General features: G+C 50.1%; 1 protein-coding gene across 4 annotated transcripts in view; it reads right to left on the minus strand.

The window, feature by feature from the left end:
* The window catches only part of NCKAP1 (NCK associated protein 1), a 241,185-nt gene that overhangs the window by 65,479 nt on the left and 155,775 nt on the right, over window positions 1–19,931 (minus strand). For all 4 annotated transcript variants that reach the window (XM_075317420.1, XM_075317419.1, XM_075317418.1 and 1 more), the window contains 4 exons: window positions 18,086–18,231; window positions 9,963–10,095; window positions 9,503–9,622; window positions 7,069–7,208 (listed from right to left, as the gene is read on the minus strand). In XM_075317420.1, coding sequence (XP_075173535.1) covers window positions 7,069–7,208; window positions 9,503–9,622; window positions 9,963–10,095; window positions 18,086–18,231 — 539 coding nt within the window. The remainder of the gene's footprint in view (window positions 1–7,068; window positions 7,209–9,502; window positions 9,623–9,962; window positions 10,096–18,085; window positions 18,232–19,931) is intronic.

The following is a 19,931-nucleotide window of genomic DNA, read 5'->3' on the forward strand; positions in this document are numbered from 1 at the left end:
GACTCTAGTTATCAGCGCGGCCGCCGTAAAAGCGCAGGCCGCGCTGAAGTCCCCGGCGCACTACAAGTGCCAGCCGCGCCGCAGTCCCAGCGGCCGGCGCGACCGATTCCCATAAGTGTGCCTGCTTCAGCGAAGCTGAATGAGGCCATGGCACAAGCGCCGCAGCGCTGATGTCCCCCGGCGCACTACAACACCCAGCATGCTGTGGTGTGAGCGCCAAATGCACGGGGACACAGAGTACCTTGAGGAAGCAGGGCCATGTCCCTGATGTACTCCGCTCCATCCAGCATCTTCTCCAGGGGCTGTAGATGGAGCACGGTCTCAGTGCCTGGAGACCGGTAAATCCCACTTCACCCAGAGCCTTGTAAAAAGGGATGGGGAAGGAATCAGCATGTGGGCTCCTGCCGCCGTACCCGCAATGGGTACCTCAACCTTACAAACACCTCCGACATACAGTGGGGTGAGAAGGGAGCATGCTGGGAGTCTGTATAGACCCTCTTTTCTTCCATCCGACATAGTCAGCAGCTACTGCTGACTAAAAACAATGGAGCAATGCGTGCGTGTCTGACCTCCTGCGCACAAAGCTAAAACTGAGGAATCCGTACTCCTACGGGAGGGTGTATAGCCAGAAGGGGAGGGGCCTTACACTTTTAAGTGTAGTTCTTTGTGCGGCCTCCAGAGGCAGTAGCTATACACCCCACTGTCTGGGTCTCCCAATTAGGAGCGAAAAAGAAAAACCCAGAAAACAAAGATAACTAATCAAAGAAAAAATAAACAAAAACATAATAGAATTAAAACAAAAAAAAAAATCCATTTGACCAACACAAGTAAAAGAAGGGAATTTTGTTTACTTACCGTAAATTCCTTTTCTTCTAGCTCCAATTGGGAGACCCAGACAATTGGGTGTATAGCTACTGCCTCCGGAGGCCACACAAAGCATTACACTTAAAAGTGTAAGGCCCCTCCCCTTCTGCCTATACACCCCCCGTGGGATCATGGGCTCCTCAGTTTTAGTGCAAAAGCAAGAAGGAGGAAAGCCAATAACTGGTTTAAGAACAAATTCAATCCGAAGAAACATCGGAGAACCGAAACCATTCAACATGAACAACATGTGTACCCGAAAAAACAAAAATCCCTAAGAAAACAGGGCGGGTGCTGGGTCTCCCAATTGGAGCTAGAAGAAAAGGAATTTACGGTAAGTAAACAAAATTCCCTTCTTCTTTGTCGCTCCTAATTGGGAGACCCAGACAATTGGGACGTCCAAAAGCAGTCCCTGGGTGGGTATAATAACCCTTCGTGATAGGACCGTAACAACAGCCCTTTCCTACAGGTGGGCAACTGCCGCCTGAAGGACTTGTCTACCTAGGCTGGCGTCCGCCGAAGCGTAGGTATGCACCTGATAGTGTTTGGTAAAAGTGTGCAGATTCGACCAGGTAGCCGCCTGGCACACCTGCTGAGCCGTAGCCTGGTGCCGTAATGCCCAGGACGCACCCACGGCTCTGGTAGAATGGGCCTTCAGCCCTGAGGGAACCGGAAGCCCGGCAGAACGATAGGCTTCGAGAATTGGTTCCTTGATCCACCGAGCCAGGGTGGATTTGGAAGCTTGCGACCCTTTGCGCTGACCAGCGACAAGGACAAAGAGTGCATCCGAGCGGCGCAGGGGCGCCGTGCGGGAAATGTAGATTCTGAGTGCTCTCACCAGATCCAACAAATGCAAATCCTTTTCACATTGATGAACTGGATGAGGACACAAAGAAGGCAAGGAGATATCCTGATTGAGATGAAAGGGGGATACCACTTTAGGGAGAAACTCCGGAATCGGGCGCAGAACCACCTTGTCCTGGTGAATCACCAGGAAGGGAGATTTGCATGACAGCGCTGCCAGCTCGGACACTCTCCGAAGAGACGTGACCGCTACTAGAAAAGCCACTTTCTGTGAAAGGCGAGAAAGGGAAACATCCCTCATAGGCTCGAAAGGCGGCTTCTGAAGAGCAATTAGAACCCTGTTCAGATCCCAGGGCTCTAACGGCCGCTTGTAAGGAGGGGCGATATGACAAACCCCTTGCAGGAACGTGCGTACCTGAGGAAGTCGTGCTAGGCGCTTCTGAAAAAATACAGATAGCGCTGAGACTTGTCCCTTGAGGGAGCTGAGCGACAAACCTTTTTCCAAACCGGATTGCAGGAAAGAAAGAAAAATAGGCAATGCAAATGGCCAGGGAGAAACTCCCTGAGCAGAGCACCAAGATAAGAATATTTTCCACGTCCTGTGGTATATCTTGGCGGAGGTTGGTTTTCTAGCCTGTCTCATGGTGGCAATGACCTCTTGAGATAATCCTGAACACGCTAGGATCCAGGACTCAATGGCCACACAGTCAGGTTCAGGGCCGCAGAATTCTGATGGAAAAACGGCCCTTGAGACAGCAAGTCTGGTCGGTCTGGTAGTGCCCACAGTTGGCCTACCGCGAGGTGCCACAGATCCGGGTACCACGACCTCCTTGGCCAGTCTGGAGCGACGAAGATGGCGCGGCGGCAGTCGGACCTGATCTTGCGCAGCACTCTGGGCAACAGTGCCAGAGGTGGGAACACATAAGGAAGCCGGAACTGCGACCAATCTTGAACTAAGGCGTCTGCCGCCAGAGCTCGGTGATCGTGAGACCGTGCCATGAAAACCGGGACCTTGTTGTTGTGCCGAGACGCCATTAGGTCGACGTCCGGCATCCCCCAGCGGCGACAGATCTCCTGAAACACGTCCGGGTGAAGAGACCATTCCCCTGCGTCCATACCCTGGCGACTGAGGAAGTCTGCTTCCCAGTTGTCCACGCCTGGGATGTGAACTGCGGATATGGTGGAAGCCGTGTCTTCCACCCACGTCAGAATCCGCCGGACTTCCTGGAAGGCTTGCCGACTGCGTGTTCCTCCTTGGTGGTTGATGTATGCCACCGCTGTGGAGTTGTCCGACTGAATTCGGATCTGCTTGCCTTCCAGCCACTGCTGGAAGGCTTGTAGGGCAAGATACACTGCCCTGATCTCCAGAACATTGATCTGAAGGGTGGACTCTTGCTGAGTCCACGTACCTTGAGCCCTGTGGTGGAGAAAGACTGCTCCCCACCCTGACAGACTCGCATCTGTCGTGACCACCGCCCAGGATGGGGGTAGGAAGGATTTCCCTTTCGACAATGAGGTGGGAAGCAGCCACCATCGAAGAGAATCCTTGGCCGCCTGAGAAAGGGAGACGTTCCTGTCGAGGGACTTCGACTTCCCGTCCCATTGGCGGAGAATGTCCCATTGCAGTGGACGCAGATGAAACTGCGCGAAAGGGACTGCCTCCATTGCTGCAACCATCTTCCCTAGGAAGTGCATGAGGCGTCTCAAGGGGTGTGACTGGCCTTGAAGGAGAGATTGCACCCCTGTCTGTAGTGAACGCTGTTTGACAAGCGGAAGCTTCACTATCGCTGAGAGAGTATGAAACTCCATGCCAAGATAAGTTAGCGACTGGGTCGGGGTTAGATTTGACTTGGAAAAATTGATGATCCACCCGAAAGCCTGGAGAGTCTCCAGCGCAACGTTCAGGCTGTGTTGGCATGCCTCTTGAGAAGGCGCCTTGACAAGCAGATCGTCTAAGTAAGGGATCACAGAGTGTCCCTGAGAGTGCAGGACTGCAACTACTGCTGCCATGACCTTGGTGAAGACCCGTGGGGCTGTCGCCAGACCAAAAGGCAGGGCTACGAACTGAAGGTGTTCGTCTCCTATAACGAAGCGTAGAAAACGCTGATGCTCTGGAGCAATCGGTACGTGGAGATAAGCATCCTTGATGTCTATTGATGCTAGGAAATCTCCTTGAGACATAGCGGCGATGACGGAGCGGAGGGATTCCATCCGGAACCGTCTGGTTTTCACGTGCTTGTTGAGAAGTTTTAGGTCCAGAACGGGACGGAAAGACCCGTCCTTTTTTGGTACCACAAACAAATTGGAGTAAAAACCGTGACCTTGCTCCTGAAGAGGAACAGGGATCACCACTCCTTCTGCCTTTAGAGTGCACACCGCCTGCAGAAGAGCATCGGCTCGGTCGGGAGGCGGAGACGTTCTGAAGAATCGAGTTGGAGGACGAGAACTGAACTCTATCCTGTACCCGTGGGACAGAATGTCTCTCACCCAACGGTCTTGGACCTGTGGCAGCCAAATGTCGCCAAAGCGGGAGAGCCTGCCACCGACCGAGGATGCGGAGAGAGGAGGCCGAAAGTCATGAGGAAGCCGCCTTGGTAGCGGGTCTTCCGGCTGTCTTTTTTGGGCGTGACTGAGCCCGCCAAGAATCTGAGCTCCTCTGATCCTTTTGAGTCCTTTTGGACGAGGAGAATTGGGACCTGCCCGAGCCTCGAAAGGACCGAAACCCCGACTGTCCCCTCCTCTGTTGGGGTTTGTTTTGTCTGGGCTGAGGTAAGGATGAATCCTTACCCTTGGACTGTTTAATGATTTCATCCAAACGCTCACCAAACAGTCGGTCACCAGAAAATGGCAAACTGGTTAAGCACTTTTTGGAAGCAGAATCTGCTTTCCATTCCCTTAACCACAAGGCTCTGCGCAAAACCACAGAGTTGGCGGACGCCACTGCCGTACGGCTCGTAGAGTCCAGAACCGCATTAATCGCGTAAGACGCAAATGCAGACATTTGAGAGGTTAAGGATGCCACCTGCGGAACAGATGTACGTGTGACCGTGTCAATCTGTGTAAGACCAGCTGAAATAGCTTGGAGTGCCCATACGGCTGCGAATGCTGGAGCAAACGACGCGCCGATAGCTTCATAGATGGATTTCAACCAGAGCTCCATCTGTCTGTCAGTGGCATCTTTAAGTGCAGCCCCATCCTCCACTGCAACTATGGATCTAGCCGCAAGCCTGGAGATTGGGGGATCCACCTTGGGACACTGGGTCCAGCTCTTGATCACGTCAGGAGGAAAGGGATAACGTGTATCCTTAAGCCGTTTGGAGAAACGCTTATCTGGATAAGCGTGGTGTTTCTGGACTGACTCTCTAAAGTCAGAGTGGTCCAGAAAAGTACTTAATTTACGCTTGGGATACCTGAAATGGAATTTCTCCTGCTGTGAAGCTGACTCCTCCACTGGAGGAGCTGGGGGAGAAATATCCAACATTCTATTGATGGACGCGATAAGATCATTCACTATGGCGTCACCATCAGGTGTATCCAGATTGAGAGCGGTCTCAGGATCAGAATCCTGATCAGCTACCTCCGCCTCATCACACAGAGAATCCTCCTGCTGGGACCCTGACCAGTGTGATGAAGTAGAGGGCCGCTCATAGCGAGCTCGCTTAGGCTGTCTGGGACTGTCGTCCGTGTCAGAGTCGTCACCCTGGGATGCATGGGACACCCCCGGAGCCCGGAGCTGTTCCAACTGAGGGGGACCAGGGTGCAATGATTCAACAGTGCCCATGGTCTGAGTTACTGGTCTAGACTGCAAAGTTTCTAGAATTTTAGTCATAGTCACAGACAATCTATCAGCAAAAACTGCAAACTCTGTCCCCGTCACCTGGACAGTATTCACAGGTGGTACTCCCTGGGTCACGTCCAGCAGGGGCCCCGGCCGAGCAAGTGCCACAGGGGCCGAGCACTGCACACAATGGGGGTCAGTGGAACCTGCCGGTAGAATAGCCTCACATGCGGTACAAGCAGCATAGAAAGCCTGTGCCTTGGCACCCTTGTTTTTTGCGGACGACATGCTGTTGTCTCCTCTGAGCAATCTAGGAGGGTATATAGCCAAGAATCACCAGCGACCGTTTAGTGCAATGTATAGCATGCAAGCATAAAAATACAATTGTACACTTCGGCACTAGTGGGGTCAGCACCGGAGGTGCCGCTTACCGCCCGCTCAAAGCGGGTGTGTGGTCGCCAGAATCCCGTGCCTGGGTCTCCCAGAACTTGTCTCCCCTCTCCAGCTCAGACTGCACACAGGAATGGCCGCCGGCGTTCTGTGAAGAGGGGCGGACCGTGGGCGTGCCTCAGACAAAGTGCGGGAAACTGGCGTCCCACTGTGCTCAATGTGAGGGCTGGAGTATGTAAAGTAGACTCCAGCCCTCAGCGCTGACGTTCTGTACAGCGTCCCGCCCTTCCCCTGACTGGCAGGCCTGGGGGCGGGAACGAAACGAAACTAGGCCGCAAAAGCCGGGGACTCTAGTAATAAGCGCGGCCGTCAAATATGCACGGCCAGCGCGGAAGTCCCCGGCGCACCACAAGTCCCAGCCGCGCCGCAGTGAAAACTGCCAGCAGCGGCCGGCGCGGCAGTTCCCAATACAATAACTCCCTCAGCAAGCTGTGGTAGTGTGGCACAAGCGCGCAGCGCTGTTGTCCCCGGCGCACTAACACACCCAGCAATGCTGCAGTGTGCGCGCGGTCTGCACGGGGACACAGAGTACCTTGACGTAGCAGGGCCTGTCCCTGACGATACTCCGCTCCATATCCAGCAGATTCCCCAGGGGCTGTGGATGGAGCACGGTCCCATGTGCCTGGAGACCGGTAAAATCCCACTTCACCCAGAGCCCTGAGGGGGATGGGGAAGGATGCAGCATGTGGGCTCCAGCCTCCGTACCCGCAATGGGCACCTCAACCTTAACAAACACCGCCGACAAAAGTGGGGTGAGAAGGGAGCATGCTGGGGACCCTAGTATGGGTCCTCTTTTCTTCCATCCGACATAGTCAGCAGCTGCTGCTGACTAAACAGTGGAGCTATGCGTGGATGTCTGACCTCCTTCGCACAAAGCTTGAAAACTGAGGAGCCCGTGATCCCACGGGGGGTGTATAGGCAGAAGGGGAGGGGCCTTACACTTTTAAGTGTAATGCTTTGTGTGGCCTCCGGAGGCAGTAGCTATACACCCAATTGTCTGGGTCTCCCAATTAGGAGCGACAAAGAAAAGTAGTTAAAGGCTTAAAACGCATGGAAATAAATAAAATTCTAAATTTCTTTTAATATTGCTTGAAAAACTCAGTTCATTTCCATTGTTGGGAAAATAAAAACATAAATCACAATAATTGCAGAAAAAAAAACCTCCAAACTCTTACTTTGTAACCACAAGTCTATTTTTTCTCATGCTTTCAACCCCAGGTTTTTCTCGCTCAGGTTCTCCTTTCTTTCCGGTCTGCTTTTTTGACTTTTTGTTCACTGCTTGACTGATTGTTTTGGCACAGTGTTTTGGCAGTAGCTACAGTTGAATAATGAAGAAGAAAAAAAAAGTAAATCCTTGGAAGCCAAACATCTCAGAATAGAATCTACTAAGGTGGGCAACTCTATCCCATTATTCGCATTGCAAAGTCGTAAGAGAATCAAGTAATGAGATACAATTCTGAGACAAAATCGAGAAGTAATAAATTCAAACAAAACAAAAAAAAAAAAAAGAACACTCCGATTTCTAATGCACCATCAAAACAATTGTAACATATACTTATCTAAAAACTATAGTAAATAAAATATGCCTTTGATATACAAGGTTATATGTAAAGAAAATGTTTTATATATTATAATATAATATATATATTATAATATATATATATTATAATATATACTATAATATATACTATAATATATACTATAATATAATATATTATAATATAATATATTATAATATATATATATATATATGTATATATTATAATATAGATATAATATATATTATATTAATATATATATATATATATATATATATATATATATATATATATATATATATATGTATATATATATATGTATATATATGTATATATATATGTATATATATATGTATATATATATGTATATATATATGTATATATATATATATATATATATATATATATATATATATATATATATATATATATATATATATATATATATATATATATATATATATATATATATATATTTATTGCTTTAACCCCTGCATGACAACGTGATTTTCTGGGGGGTTTTTTTTTTTTTTGCATTATTGTTTTTTTATTCTTACAAGAATCATAACGTTTAGATTTTTCCATTGACATAGCCCTTTTTTTTAAAAAAAAAAAAAAATGAAGACATTTTTTGCAGGACACCGTTCATTTCACCATACAGTGTTCTGTTAAATGGGCAAAAATTTCAAAGTGCAGTAGGAAAAAACAACAACCCCACAACGCTTTGTTTTAAAAAAAAAATAAATGCTTATTGTTTGGTAAAATTGAGCTGGTAACATAATTCTCCAGGCCAGTATGATTACGGCGATACCAAACCTGTAGGTTTTTTTTATTTAATCGTGTAAAGAAAATTCTGAAATTTCTAGCAACAAATATGCAATTTGGTTTGTGCTCACTTTTTCCGAGATGGGCTCTGTCACATGTCCACCATCATCGGTTCGATGTGAGATAGCATAGAAATCTATGAAGCGGTCATGCTCCGGTCGGGAGAGCCGCGGCCAATCTGTTCAATGTGATCTAACATCGGACCGAATTGCATGGAATTGTGAAAGCATTCTAAGGGCATGGTTGATTTTCTTCTTGGTGAGCTGACGTTTTTATTGGTACCATTTTGGAGTACAAATAATGTTTTTATACCTTTTAGGCTACGTGCACACATTGCGTTTTTGGGCTCAAAACTGCATGACTTTGCTTCCCCAGCAAAGTCTATGAGATTTCATTTTTGTTGTCCGCACAGTGCAGTTTTGTTTGGCTGCATTTTTGAGCTTTAAAAAAAAAAAAAAAATAAAATAAATAAATAAATAAATAAATGAGCATGTCAATTCTTTTCTGTGTTTTCCTGCATTTTTCCACCCATGCAATGCAGTGTAAAAACGCAGCAAAACGCAGTGATCAAAAAACGCAGCCAAAAACGCACAAAAGCAGTGCATTTTTGCTTCAGGTGCGGTTTTTGTGGCAAAGAACGCAAAAAAACGCAGCGTAAAGATAAGAAAAAAAGCAATGTGTGCACATAGCCTTAAGTGCATTTTTAAGGAGACAAAAAAGGGGCAAATAAAAACAACAAAAACTCACCAAAAAATGCAAATGAAGGATTAGCACCGCCCCGCTGGTGACATCACTGGACTTCTACATGCTGGGTGTAGACACTGCTCTGTTACTGTCTGATTACTACAGTTTGCAGGGGCCGGAGCAGAGGAGGGACCGGAGCAGAGGAGGGGCCGGAGCAGAGGAGGGGCCGGAGCAGAGGAGGGGCCGGAGCAGAGGAGGGGCCGGAGCAGAGGAGGGGCCGGAGCAGAGGCGGGCCGATTTTTCAATTGCTCGTTAATATCCTTGTGGCCGGAGCAGAGGCGGGCCGGAGCAGAGGCGGGCCGATTTTTCAATTGCTCATTAATATCCTTGTGGCCGTTTGAGACATAACTGCTGTTAAATGATAATCTTGGGGGGTTTGCAGGTTAACACTGTGCCACTTTGTGGTAAAATAGTTAAGTAATTCGATACTGTTTCTTTATTACCCTCTGAATTGTATTTAAAAAAAAAAATAGAAAGAAACGAAAAAAGAGAAGTTTCCTACCTGATCGCTCAGGGTGCACTGCTCTGTGCAGATGTCTGTGATGAGATTCCGAGCTTGTTTCGCCATTTCATCCAAGAACATATTACACAGAGACAGACTGCGATCTCCAATGTGATGTCTCTGAAATGTGACAGGACACGTTAGCTGCCATCTGCATATTACTGACCGAAGACAAAGAAAGGGGTTTCCCACAAATAACATTTATCATCCATCTACTGGATAGGTGATAAATATCTGATCACGGGGGGCCGTAGCAATCAGTTAACTATTAGTATTTGACTACATCAGAAAAAAAAAAAAATCACAATATCGTTGGGTGGGATACGCTTTTCTAATTTAGTGTGTGCAAGTCTTATGACAAATATGAAAGGGATATAAACTTCGTACAATTAACCTTGTCTACACCATACATGTCAATGTCACAAAAAACCAAAATATATAAAAGACCCCCCATTCTTACCTCTTCAGGACACAGTTCATGAGTGCAGCTCATAAAGTGAGTGCAGATGAGGGGGAATGAGATGGAGTATCTGGATTGTGACGGCAGCTCCAGACACTGCTGAAACATCTTCTCAAATGCTCGACTGTAAAAGCTAAAATAGGAAAGAAAAATAAAACAGACGCTGGAACCGGAATGTCCTCGACAGCACCTTCCGTGCCGAAACCCCCATCACTGGAGCGGCTGTGGCTCTTTTGACCTGGGGCCCATATTCACACATTTGTGAGATACAGAAGCAGGACACATCTGGATGTGGCGGGGAAAATGTAGGATTCCTTTCTCCAAATGTAGACATGTGATATATACATTTTTGGAAGTCTCAAGCAAAGAAAAAAAATTAAAAAAAGAGAATTTTGTTTACTTACCGTAAATTCTTTTTCTTATAGTTCCGACATGGGAGACCCAAACCATGGGTGTATAGCTTCTGCCTCCGGAGGACACACAAAGTACTACACTCAAACGTGTAGCTCCTCCCTCCGGGCTATATACACCCCCTGGATGACAATCTAACCAGTTCAGTGCAAAAGCTGAAGGAGGACATCCACCCATAAGTAGAGATAGAGTAAAACTCGGAAAGACCGGAACTCTGTCTACTAACAACAGCCGGTGAAAACACACGGAACAAAAAACTGCCAACAGGCAACAGGGAGGGTGCTGGGTCTCCCATGTCGGAACTATAAGAAAAAGAATTTACGGTAAGTAAACAAAATTCTCTTTTTCTTTATCGTTCCTTATGGGAGACCCAAACCATGGGACGTTCCAAAGCAGTCCATGGGTGGGAAATAAACCAAACTGAGAAGTAGGCAAAACCTAACTTCACGAATGGGCGACAGCCGCCTGAAGAATGCGTCTGCCCAAGCTCGCATCTGCCGAAGCATGAGCATGCACTTGGTAGTGCTTCGAAAAAGTGTGCAGACTGGACCAAGTGGCAGCCTGACAAACCTGCTGAGCCGTAGCCTGGTGCCTGAAAGCCCAGGAGGCACCAACAGCTCTGGTCGAGTGCGCCTTAATCCCTGGCGGAGGGGGCACCTGAGAACACTGGTAGGCATCGGTGATAGCCGACCTAATCCAACGAGCTAGGGTCGGTTTAGAAGCAGCTAGACCCTTGCGCTGACCAGTGGTTAGCACAAAAAGTGAGGTGCACCGCCTAAAAACAGCGGTGCGTGACACATAGATTCGGAGCGCCCGCACCAAATCTAAGGTATGCAACGCCTTCTCAAAGCTATGCACAGGGGCCGGACAAAGAGAAGGCAATGAAATGTCCTGGTTAAGGTGGAAAGAAGACACCACCTTAGGGAGAAAGTCCGGAGTCGGACGAAGAACCACCTTGTCTTGGTGAAACACCAAAAAGGGGGAGTCCGAAGAGAGCGCAGGCAAATCAGAAACTCTCCTGAGAGAAGTTATGGCTACTAGAAAAACAACTTTCTGTGAAAGTCTAAACAAAGGAACCTCCCTGAGAGGCTCAAAGGGGGGTTTCTGTAAGGCCGTGAGGACCAGATTAAGGTCCCAGGGATCCAAGGGCCGCCGGTAAGGAGGAATGATGTGAGATGCGCCCTGCATGAAGGTGCGCACCTTTGCCAGTCGGGCGATACGCCGCTGGAACAATACCGACAGAGCCGACACCTGTCCCTTGAGGGAACTGAGGGACAGACCTAGCTGTAGACCAGACTGTAGAAAAGACAGGATGGTCGGCAAGGAGAACGGCCAAGGAGCATGGTCGGAAGAGCGACACCAGGACAGGAAAATCCTCCAAGTCCTGTGGTAAATCTTGGCCGAGGAAGACTTCCGAGCCTGAGTCATAGCGGAGATGACCTCAGAGGGAATGCCTGAAGCAGTCAGGATCCAGGACTCAAGAGCCACGCCGTCAATCTGAGAGCCGCGGAATTCTGGCGGAAGAACGGACCTTGAGAGAGAAGGTCTGGGCGGTCCGGGAGATGCCACGGCATCTCTACGGACAGACAGAGCAGTTCTGGGTACCAAGCTCGCCTGGGCCAGTCCGGAACAATGATTATGACTCGACGGCCCTCCATTCTGATCTTGCGCAGAACCCTGGGCAAGAGGGCTAGAGGGGGGAACACATAGGCCAGACGGAACTGAGACCAATCTTGAACCAGTGCGTCCGCTGCGAAGGCCTGAGGATCGTGGGAGCGAGCCACGTAAACCGGAACCTTGTTGTTGTGCCGGGATGCCATCAGATCTACTTCCAGAGTGCCCCACTTGCGGTAGATTGATCTGAACACTGACGGATGCAGGGCCCACTCGCCGCTGTCCACGGTTTGACGGCTGAGATAATCGGCCTCCCAGTTTTCTACGCCTGGGATGTGGACTGCAGAAATGGTGGACTTGGAGTCCTCCGTCCACTGGAGGATTCGTTGAACCTCCAACATCGCCAGACGGCTGCGAGTCCCGCCTTGGTGATTGATGTAGGCAACCGCTGTCGCGTTGTCCGACTGAACTCGAATGTTCCTGCCCGCCAACAGGTGGTGAAAGGCTAGGAGAGCTAGAAGCACAGCTCCGATCTCCAGCACATTGATCGAGAGGGCTGATTCGGACGGAGTCCAAGTGCCCTGTGCTCGGTGATGGAGAAAAACTGCTCCCCAACCGGAGAGGCTGGCATCTGTGGTGAGAATCACCCAGGATGGAGTCAGGAAGGAGCGTCCCTGTGACAGAGAGAGGGGCCGAAGCCACCACCGAAGGGAGCTCCTGGTCTGTGACGACAGAGCCACCAGCCTGTGCAAGGAAGAGATCCGCTTGTCCCAACAGCGAAGAATGTCCAGCTGCAGGGGACGGAGATGGAACTGGGCAAAGGGAACCGCCTCCATTGACGCCACCATCTGACCCAGCACCTGCATGAGGTGTCTGATGGACTGACGGCGGTGCCTCAGCAGAGCGCGCACCGCCAGACGAAGGGACTGCTGTTTGACTAATGGCAACTTGACAAGTGCCGGCAGAGTCTCGAAGTGCATCCCTAGGTACAAAAGTACCTGGGTCGGGGTCAGAGAGGATTTGGGCAGGTTGACAAGCCACCCGAATTGAACGAGCGTGGCGAGAGTGAGTGAGACACTCCGCTGGCAGTCTGCACTGGATGAGGCCTTGACTAGAAGGTCGTCCAGGTAAGGAATCACTGCCAACCCCTGGAGGTGCAGAACCGCAACCACTGCTGCCATGACCTTGGTGAATACTCGAGGGGCCGTGGCCAACCCGAAGGGGAGAGCCACGAATTGGAAATGTTCCTCCCCGATTGCAAAGCGTAGCCAACGCTGGTGTGAAACCGCAATAGGCACATGCAGATAGGCATCTCTGATGTCGATGGATGCGAGAAAATCTCCCTGGGTCATTGAAGCAATGACCGATCTTAGAGATTCCATGCGAAAGCGCCGCACCTGAACATGCTTGTTGAGAAGCTTGAGATCCAGGTGGGCCGGAAGGAACCGTCCTTCTTGGGGACTAGAAAAAGGTTTGAGTAGAAACCGCTGAACCGTTCCCGGGTGGGAACCGGAACAATTACCCCGTTGGCCTGCAGGGAAGCCACGGCCTGAGAGAAGACGGCGGCTTTGGAGCAGGGGGGGGGGGGGTGGACAGAAAAAATCTGTTTGGCGGGCTGGATGAAAATTCTATCCTGTAGGCGTGGGAGATGATATCCCGCACCCACTGATCGGAGACGTGTTGAAACCACACGTCGCCAAAGCGGGAGAGCCTGCCACCGACCAAGGACGTTGCTGGCGCAGCCAGATAGTCAAGAGGTGGCTGCCTTAGTGGCAGCGGCTCCTCCGGTCTTTTGAGGACGCGGCTTCGCGCGCCAGTTGGGTTTACGATCCTTTGCTGCGGTAGTGGACGAGGTCGAGGGCTTAGAGGATGACCAGTTAGAGGAACGAAAGGAACGAAACCTCGATTGGTTCCTGCCCTGGACAGGTTTCCTGGCTTTAGTTTGTGGCAAGGAAGTACTCTTCCCGCCAGTAGCTTCCTTAATTATTTCATCCAGTTGTTCACCAAACAGCCGGGACCCAGCAAAAGGAAGACTCGCAAGGTACTTCTTAGAGGAAGCGTCTGCTTTCCACTCTCGAAGCCACAAGATCCTGCGGATCGCGAGGGAGTTAGCAGAGGCCACCGCCGTGCGGTGAGAAGCCTCCAGGATGGCAGACATGGCGTAGGATGAAAAAGCCGAAGCTTGAGAAGTTAAGGCATCCATCTCAGGTATAGAGTCCCTGGTGAGGGAATGAATCTCCGCCAGAGAGGCAGAGACTGCCTTAAGAGCCCACACTGCCGCAAAAGACGGGGAGAACGAGGCTCCTGCCGCCTCATATACAGACTTGGCCAGAAGGTCAACCTGGCGGTCAGTGGGATCCTTAAGAGAAGTGCCATCAGCCACAGCTACGACTGTGCGGGCTGAGATTCTGGACACCGGAGGGTCTACCTTTGGGGACTGAGCCCATTCCTTAACCACCTCTGGTGGAAAAGGAAAACGGTCATCAGAACTACGCTTCGGAAAACGTTTGTCAGGACAGGCCCTGGGCTTGGAGACAGTGGCCTGAAAAGCGGAGTGGTTAAAAAAACGTACTCCTAGCTCTCTTAGGTGAGGCAAACTGGTGTATCTCTACCAGAGAGGCTTGTTCCTCTGACTCTGGTGGGTTGAGGTTCAGTACGGAGTTAATGGACGCAATCAAGTCACTATCACCGCATCACCCACAGACAAGTCAATGGGGTACATAGAGGTAGCGTCTGAGCCCACAGTAAACGAATCCTCCTCGCCCTGCACCTCGGCTCGTGAATCAGAGCCGTGGGACGAGGAAGGAGAAGGGTCCCTGCGTCTCCGTTTAGGGGGACGGGGTCCTGGGACATGCTCTGAGAGCTCTGCAGAGCTCGGAGCAACAGGGGCACCTTGAGAAGAGTGCTGATGCATGGTCAGCAGAGTCCGGGACAGCTGCCCCATGGAGTCGGCAAAAGATTGGGAAATAGCGTTGGAAAAGGATGCTACCCAAGCCGGGGGTTCAGCCACCGGGGCCAGAGCAGCCGGAGGGGTCCCTGAGGAGGCTCCAGGCTGAGACACAACAATGTTAGCACAGGCATCACAATGTGGGTATGTGCTTGGCTCTGGCAGAATGAGCTTACATGCAGTGCATATAGCATACAGCTTTGCAGTCTTGCTTCCATATCTTTAAAATCAAAATAAAAATGAAAAAAATCAGAGAATGCATGTGTGTGTGTGACCTCCTGAAACACAAAGCATTGAACTGGTTAGATTGTCATCCAGGGGGTGTATATAGCCCGGAGGGAGGAGCTACACGTTTGAGTGTAGTACTTTGTGTGTCCTCCGGAGGCAGAAGCTATACACCCATGGTTTGGGTCTCCCATAAGGAACGATAAAGAAATACCAGATTCAAAACGGTGTTTGTGTACACAAGGAGTAACACTGTTTTTGACCACTTTATCGCTTGTATCCTGCATCACTATTTTTCTTTTTGAAAGATCTATATCTAATTCAGTTGTCTCTGAGCTGGTGGGTGGGTGGAGACTAACCCCTATTATGTCGCTCACACACACAGATATGAGGGATTCCTGCTCTGCTGACTCTATGCTGCATATCTTCAAAACCTGCAGCAGCATGGAGGACATTATACAACAGTACTGAGCAGTAGAGATTAGAGGACCTGTGTATGTTCGGGATTACTAAATTCAGTCCAACTTTAGTTAAAAGTTTGTTTTGGGACCCAGACTTGACCTGAACTTGTTCCCAGAGCCTGAACCCCATATAACTCACTCAATGGGGCCCCGAACTCAAATATTTATATATATATCGGGATTTGTCAGTCTCCCCACCCACATGCAGACAGCCATAAATCGAGCATTTCCAGAGGGGGGGTTGTTTAAGGGGACGCAGCATCCAAAAACGCTGTTTTTACCCCCTTTGTGCGCTCTCACAGAGCTGAGCACCGAGCATACGCAAGCACAGCAATACTCGCTCAAGTGATTAGCATACAATTAGCACCCAAGCTCGGACTTGTTTTAAAAGACCGTGTTCAGATTGGAGCCCCGGACACCCAGTGTTCGGTATGAACCCCAACCTTCACAGTTTGGGTTTTTTCTACTGGGCAGTCTAGCTATGAATTTACCTCTAGGGTGAGATAGACACTTACTAGAAATCTGCATAAGTCTGTCTGGTCTACTTCCTACTCTTTAATAAACTTTCCTCTTTATAGACTTTCTAATAGGCAGCTGTAATGTGAGCCTGCAGTGAGCTGGCAAGTCTGTCTTGTTTTGACCACAATGAATTACAAATGAATGACCGATCAGTTTATGAATCAGGGAGAAGAGGATGAAGTGGCTCTTAAGTGGAGAAAGATGCTGATTTCTCAGATAAGATTTATTACAAGTTTCTTAGTTTCCTTGTACTAATTAGAGAATTTGGAACTATTCATCAAACAATGTAGCTGGTAGTGCATCTATTTTGTTTTGACCGCAATGGATTACAGCTGATTGACCAGGGAGGAGGGGATGAAGTGGCTCTTAAAGGGTTATCCAGCTTATTTTGCTAATTTTTATTTATTTCTCTAATCGGCTACATTGGGGCAGTTAAGTAGATAGTGACTTCCTCCCTGCCCTGCTGTCAGCCCCTCTCCCCGACTCAAAACGGTCATGTGACCACTCCTGCCGGGATTTTGCTGCTTCTTGTGACGTCACGACCACATTGTTAACAGCCACAGAGCAGACTTCATGTTGCCGCGGGTACAGTGCGTGGCGTCCCCGCCCCTCTTCACGGACTCTACCAAACATTCCCCGTACTCTCCCTGCAGCCTCCCCCCGCCTCTGCTGTGGGGCCCTTGAGCAGGAGGAGGGGCCTGGCGGCTGCCGCCGCGGTGTCACCACCAGCACCGGGCCCCCTGCTGAGGATCGCACATTCAAATGTATTGGCATCTGTGATGCCAATACATCTGAAAGCCCTGATGAGAGGGAGCGCTGTGCTGTCTCGCAGTATTGCCCCGCTGTCTGATATGGCCACTGGCCAGAGCAGACAGGGGACGAACGTGGAGCGCCAGGGACCGAGGAGGGGTGAGTATGTATTCCCTACATGTACAGAGTTGATGTGTGTGTGTGCAGAGCCCGATGTATGTGTGTGTGTGTGTGTGTGTGTGTGTGTGTGTGTGTGTGTGTGGGGGGGGTGCAGAGCCCGATGTGTGTGTGTGTGTGTGTGGGGGTGCAGAGCCCGATGTGTGTGTGTGTGTGTGTGTGTGTGTGTGTGTGTGTGTGTGTGTGTGTGTGTGTGTGTGTGTGTGGGGGGGGGTGCAGAGCCCGATGTGTGTGTGTGTATGTATGTGGGTGCAGAGCCCGATGTGTGTGTATGTGTGTGCGTGTGTGTGCAGAGCCCGATGTGTGTGTGTGTGTGTGTGTGTGTGTGTGCGTGTGTGCGTGTGTGTGCGTGTGTGTGCGTGTGTGTGCGTGTGTGTGCAGAGCCCGATGTGTGTGTGTGTGTGTGTGTGTGTGTGTGTGTGTGTGTGTGTGTGTGTGTGTGTGTGTGTGTGTGTGTGTGTGTGTGCGTGCGTGCGCAGAGCCCTGTGTGTGTGGTGTGTGTGTGGTGTGTGTGCGTGCGCGTGTGCGTGTGGAGCCCTACATGTGGTGGTGTTATTTCAAATGCTAGAGTGATAACAGGTCAGTGCTCGGCAGAATACCGACAGCCAATGAGTGTGCAGCGGGCGGGGCTGGACAGTGAGGCTGGGTGGTGCCAGCTGTGACTGTGAGGTTTGGCACAGGAAGAGGTCATGTTGGGTTGAGCAGCATGTAAACTATGTGTGCAGAGAATAAAGGGATAATTCAAGAGGAACGAATGTTAGAAAACAAAACAAAAAAAAAAAAATAACGTAGGAGTGATTTATATGACAATACAGCACAGATTAGGTTACATAAAATTTTTGAGTTTATGCTAGACAACTTCTTTAAAGTGGAGAAAGACGCCAATTTCTCCAATAAGATTTATTACAAAGCTTCTTCATTTTTCTCTAATTAGAATTTGGATTTATTCAAACTATGTATCTGGTAGTGCTTCAATGCTGAAGGTGTCATTTACATAAAGCTTCCAGAAGAGCTCTTACCAAAATATGGAGAGATCAGATGTTTCCACCAGCATTTCAACTAAGGAATCCACCATCTTTGTATGGAATATTATAGTGTTCATCATCTTTCCAAGCTCCCGGTGGTCAGCGAGACTCAGTGATGCTTTAGAAACACTGGTATAGGCCTTGAAGGGAGGAAACATGGATATAATAGGTGGTTACTAAGACTAGCATTGCAAAATGAATGCACTGAAATTAGTACATTTATGCAACAAAATTCTCTTCTTAAACAATATAAATATATATTATATATACATACATATACATATATATACATATACATATATAAATATAGAGAGGGAGGAAGAGGGAGAGAGAGAGGGAGGAAGAGGGAGAGAGAGAGGGAGGAAGAGGGAGAGAGAGAGGGAGGAAGAGGGAGAGAGAGAGGGAGGAAGAGGGAGAGAGAGAGGGAGGAAGAGGGAGAGAGAGAGGGAGGAAGAGGGAGAGAGAGAGGGAGGAAGAGGGAGAGAGAGAGGGAGGAAGAGGGAGAGAGAGAGGGAGGAAGAGGGAGAGAGAGAGGGAGGAAGAGGGAGAGAGAGAGGGAGGAAGAGGGAGAGAGAGAGGGAGGAAGAGGGAGAGAGAGAGGGAGGAAGAGGGAGAGAGAGAGGGAGGAAGAGGGAGAGAGAGAGGGAGGAAGAGGGAGAGAGAGAGGGAGGAAGAGGGAGAGAGAGAGGGAGGAAGAGGGAGAGAGAGAGGGAGGAAGAGGGAGAGAGAGAGGGAGGAAGAGGGAGAGAGAGAGGGAGGAAGAGGGAGAGAGAGAGGGAGGAAGAGGGAGAGAGAGAGGGAGAGAGAGGGAGAGAAAGAGGGAGAGAGAGGGAGAGAAAGAGGGAGAGAGAGGGAGAGAAAGAGGGAGAGCGCGGGAGAGCGCGGGAGAGAGCGAGGGAGAGAGCGAGGAGAGAGCGAGGGAGAGAGCGAGGGAGAGAGCGAGGGAGAGAGCGAGGGAGAGAGCGAGGGAGAGAGCGAGGGAGAGAGCGAGGGAGAGAGCGAGGGAGAGAGCGAGGGAGAGAGCGAGGGAGAGAGCGAGGGAGAGAGCGAGGGAGAGAGCGAGGGAGAGAGCGAGGGAGAGAGCGAGGGAGAGAGCGAGGGAGAGAGCGAGGGAGAGAGCGAGGGAGAGAGCGAGGGAGAGAGCGAGGGAGAGAGCGAGGGAGAGAGCGAGGGAGAGAGAGGGAGGAAGAGGGAGAGAGAGAGGGAGAGAGAGGGAGAGAGAGGGAGAGAGAGGGAGAGAAAGAGGGAGAGAAAGAGGGAGAGAAAGAGGGAGAGAAAGAGGGAGAAAGAGGGAGAAAGAGGGAGAGAAAGAGGGAGAGAGAGGGAGAGAGAGGGAGAGAAAGAGGGAGAGCGCGGGAGAGCGCGGGAGAGCGCGGGAGAGCGAGGGAGAGAGCGAGGGAGAGAGCGAGGGAGAGAGCGAGGGAGAGAGCGAGGGAGAGAGCGAGGGAGAGAGCGAGGGAGAGAGCGAGGGAGAGAGCGAGGGAGAGAGCGAGGGAGAGAGAGAGGGAGAGAGAGAGGGAGAGAGAGAGGGAGAGAGAGAGGGAGAGAGCGAGGGAGAGCGAGGGAGAGCGAGGGAGAGCGAGGGAGAGCGAGGGAGAGCGAGGGAGAGCGAGGGAGAGCGAGGGAGAGCGAGGGAGAGAGCGAGGGAGAGAGAGGGAGGAAGAGGGAGAGAGAGAGGGAGAGAGAGGGAGAGAGAGGGAGAGAAAGAGGGAGAGAAAGAGGGAGAGAAAGAGGGAGAGAAAGAGGGAGAGAAAGAGGGAGAGAAAGAGGGAGAGAAAGAGGGAGAGAAAGAGGGAGAGAAAGGGAGAGAAAGAGGGAGAGAGAGGGAGAGAAAGAGGGA

Source organism: Anomaloglossus baeobatrachus, chromosome 7, assembly GCF_048569485.1.
Source record: "Anomaloglossus baeobatrachus isolate aAnoBae1 chromosome 7, aAnoBae1.hap1, whole genome shotgun sequence".
Classification (NCBI taxonomy): Eukaryota; Metazoa; Chordata; class Amphibia; order Anura; family Aromobatidae; genus Anomaloglossus; species Anomaloglossus baeobatrachus.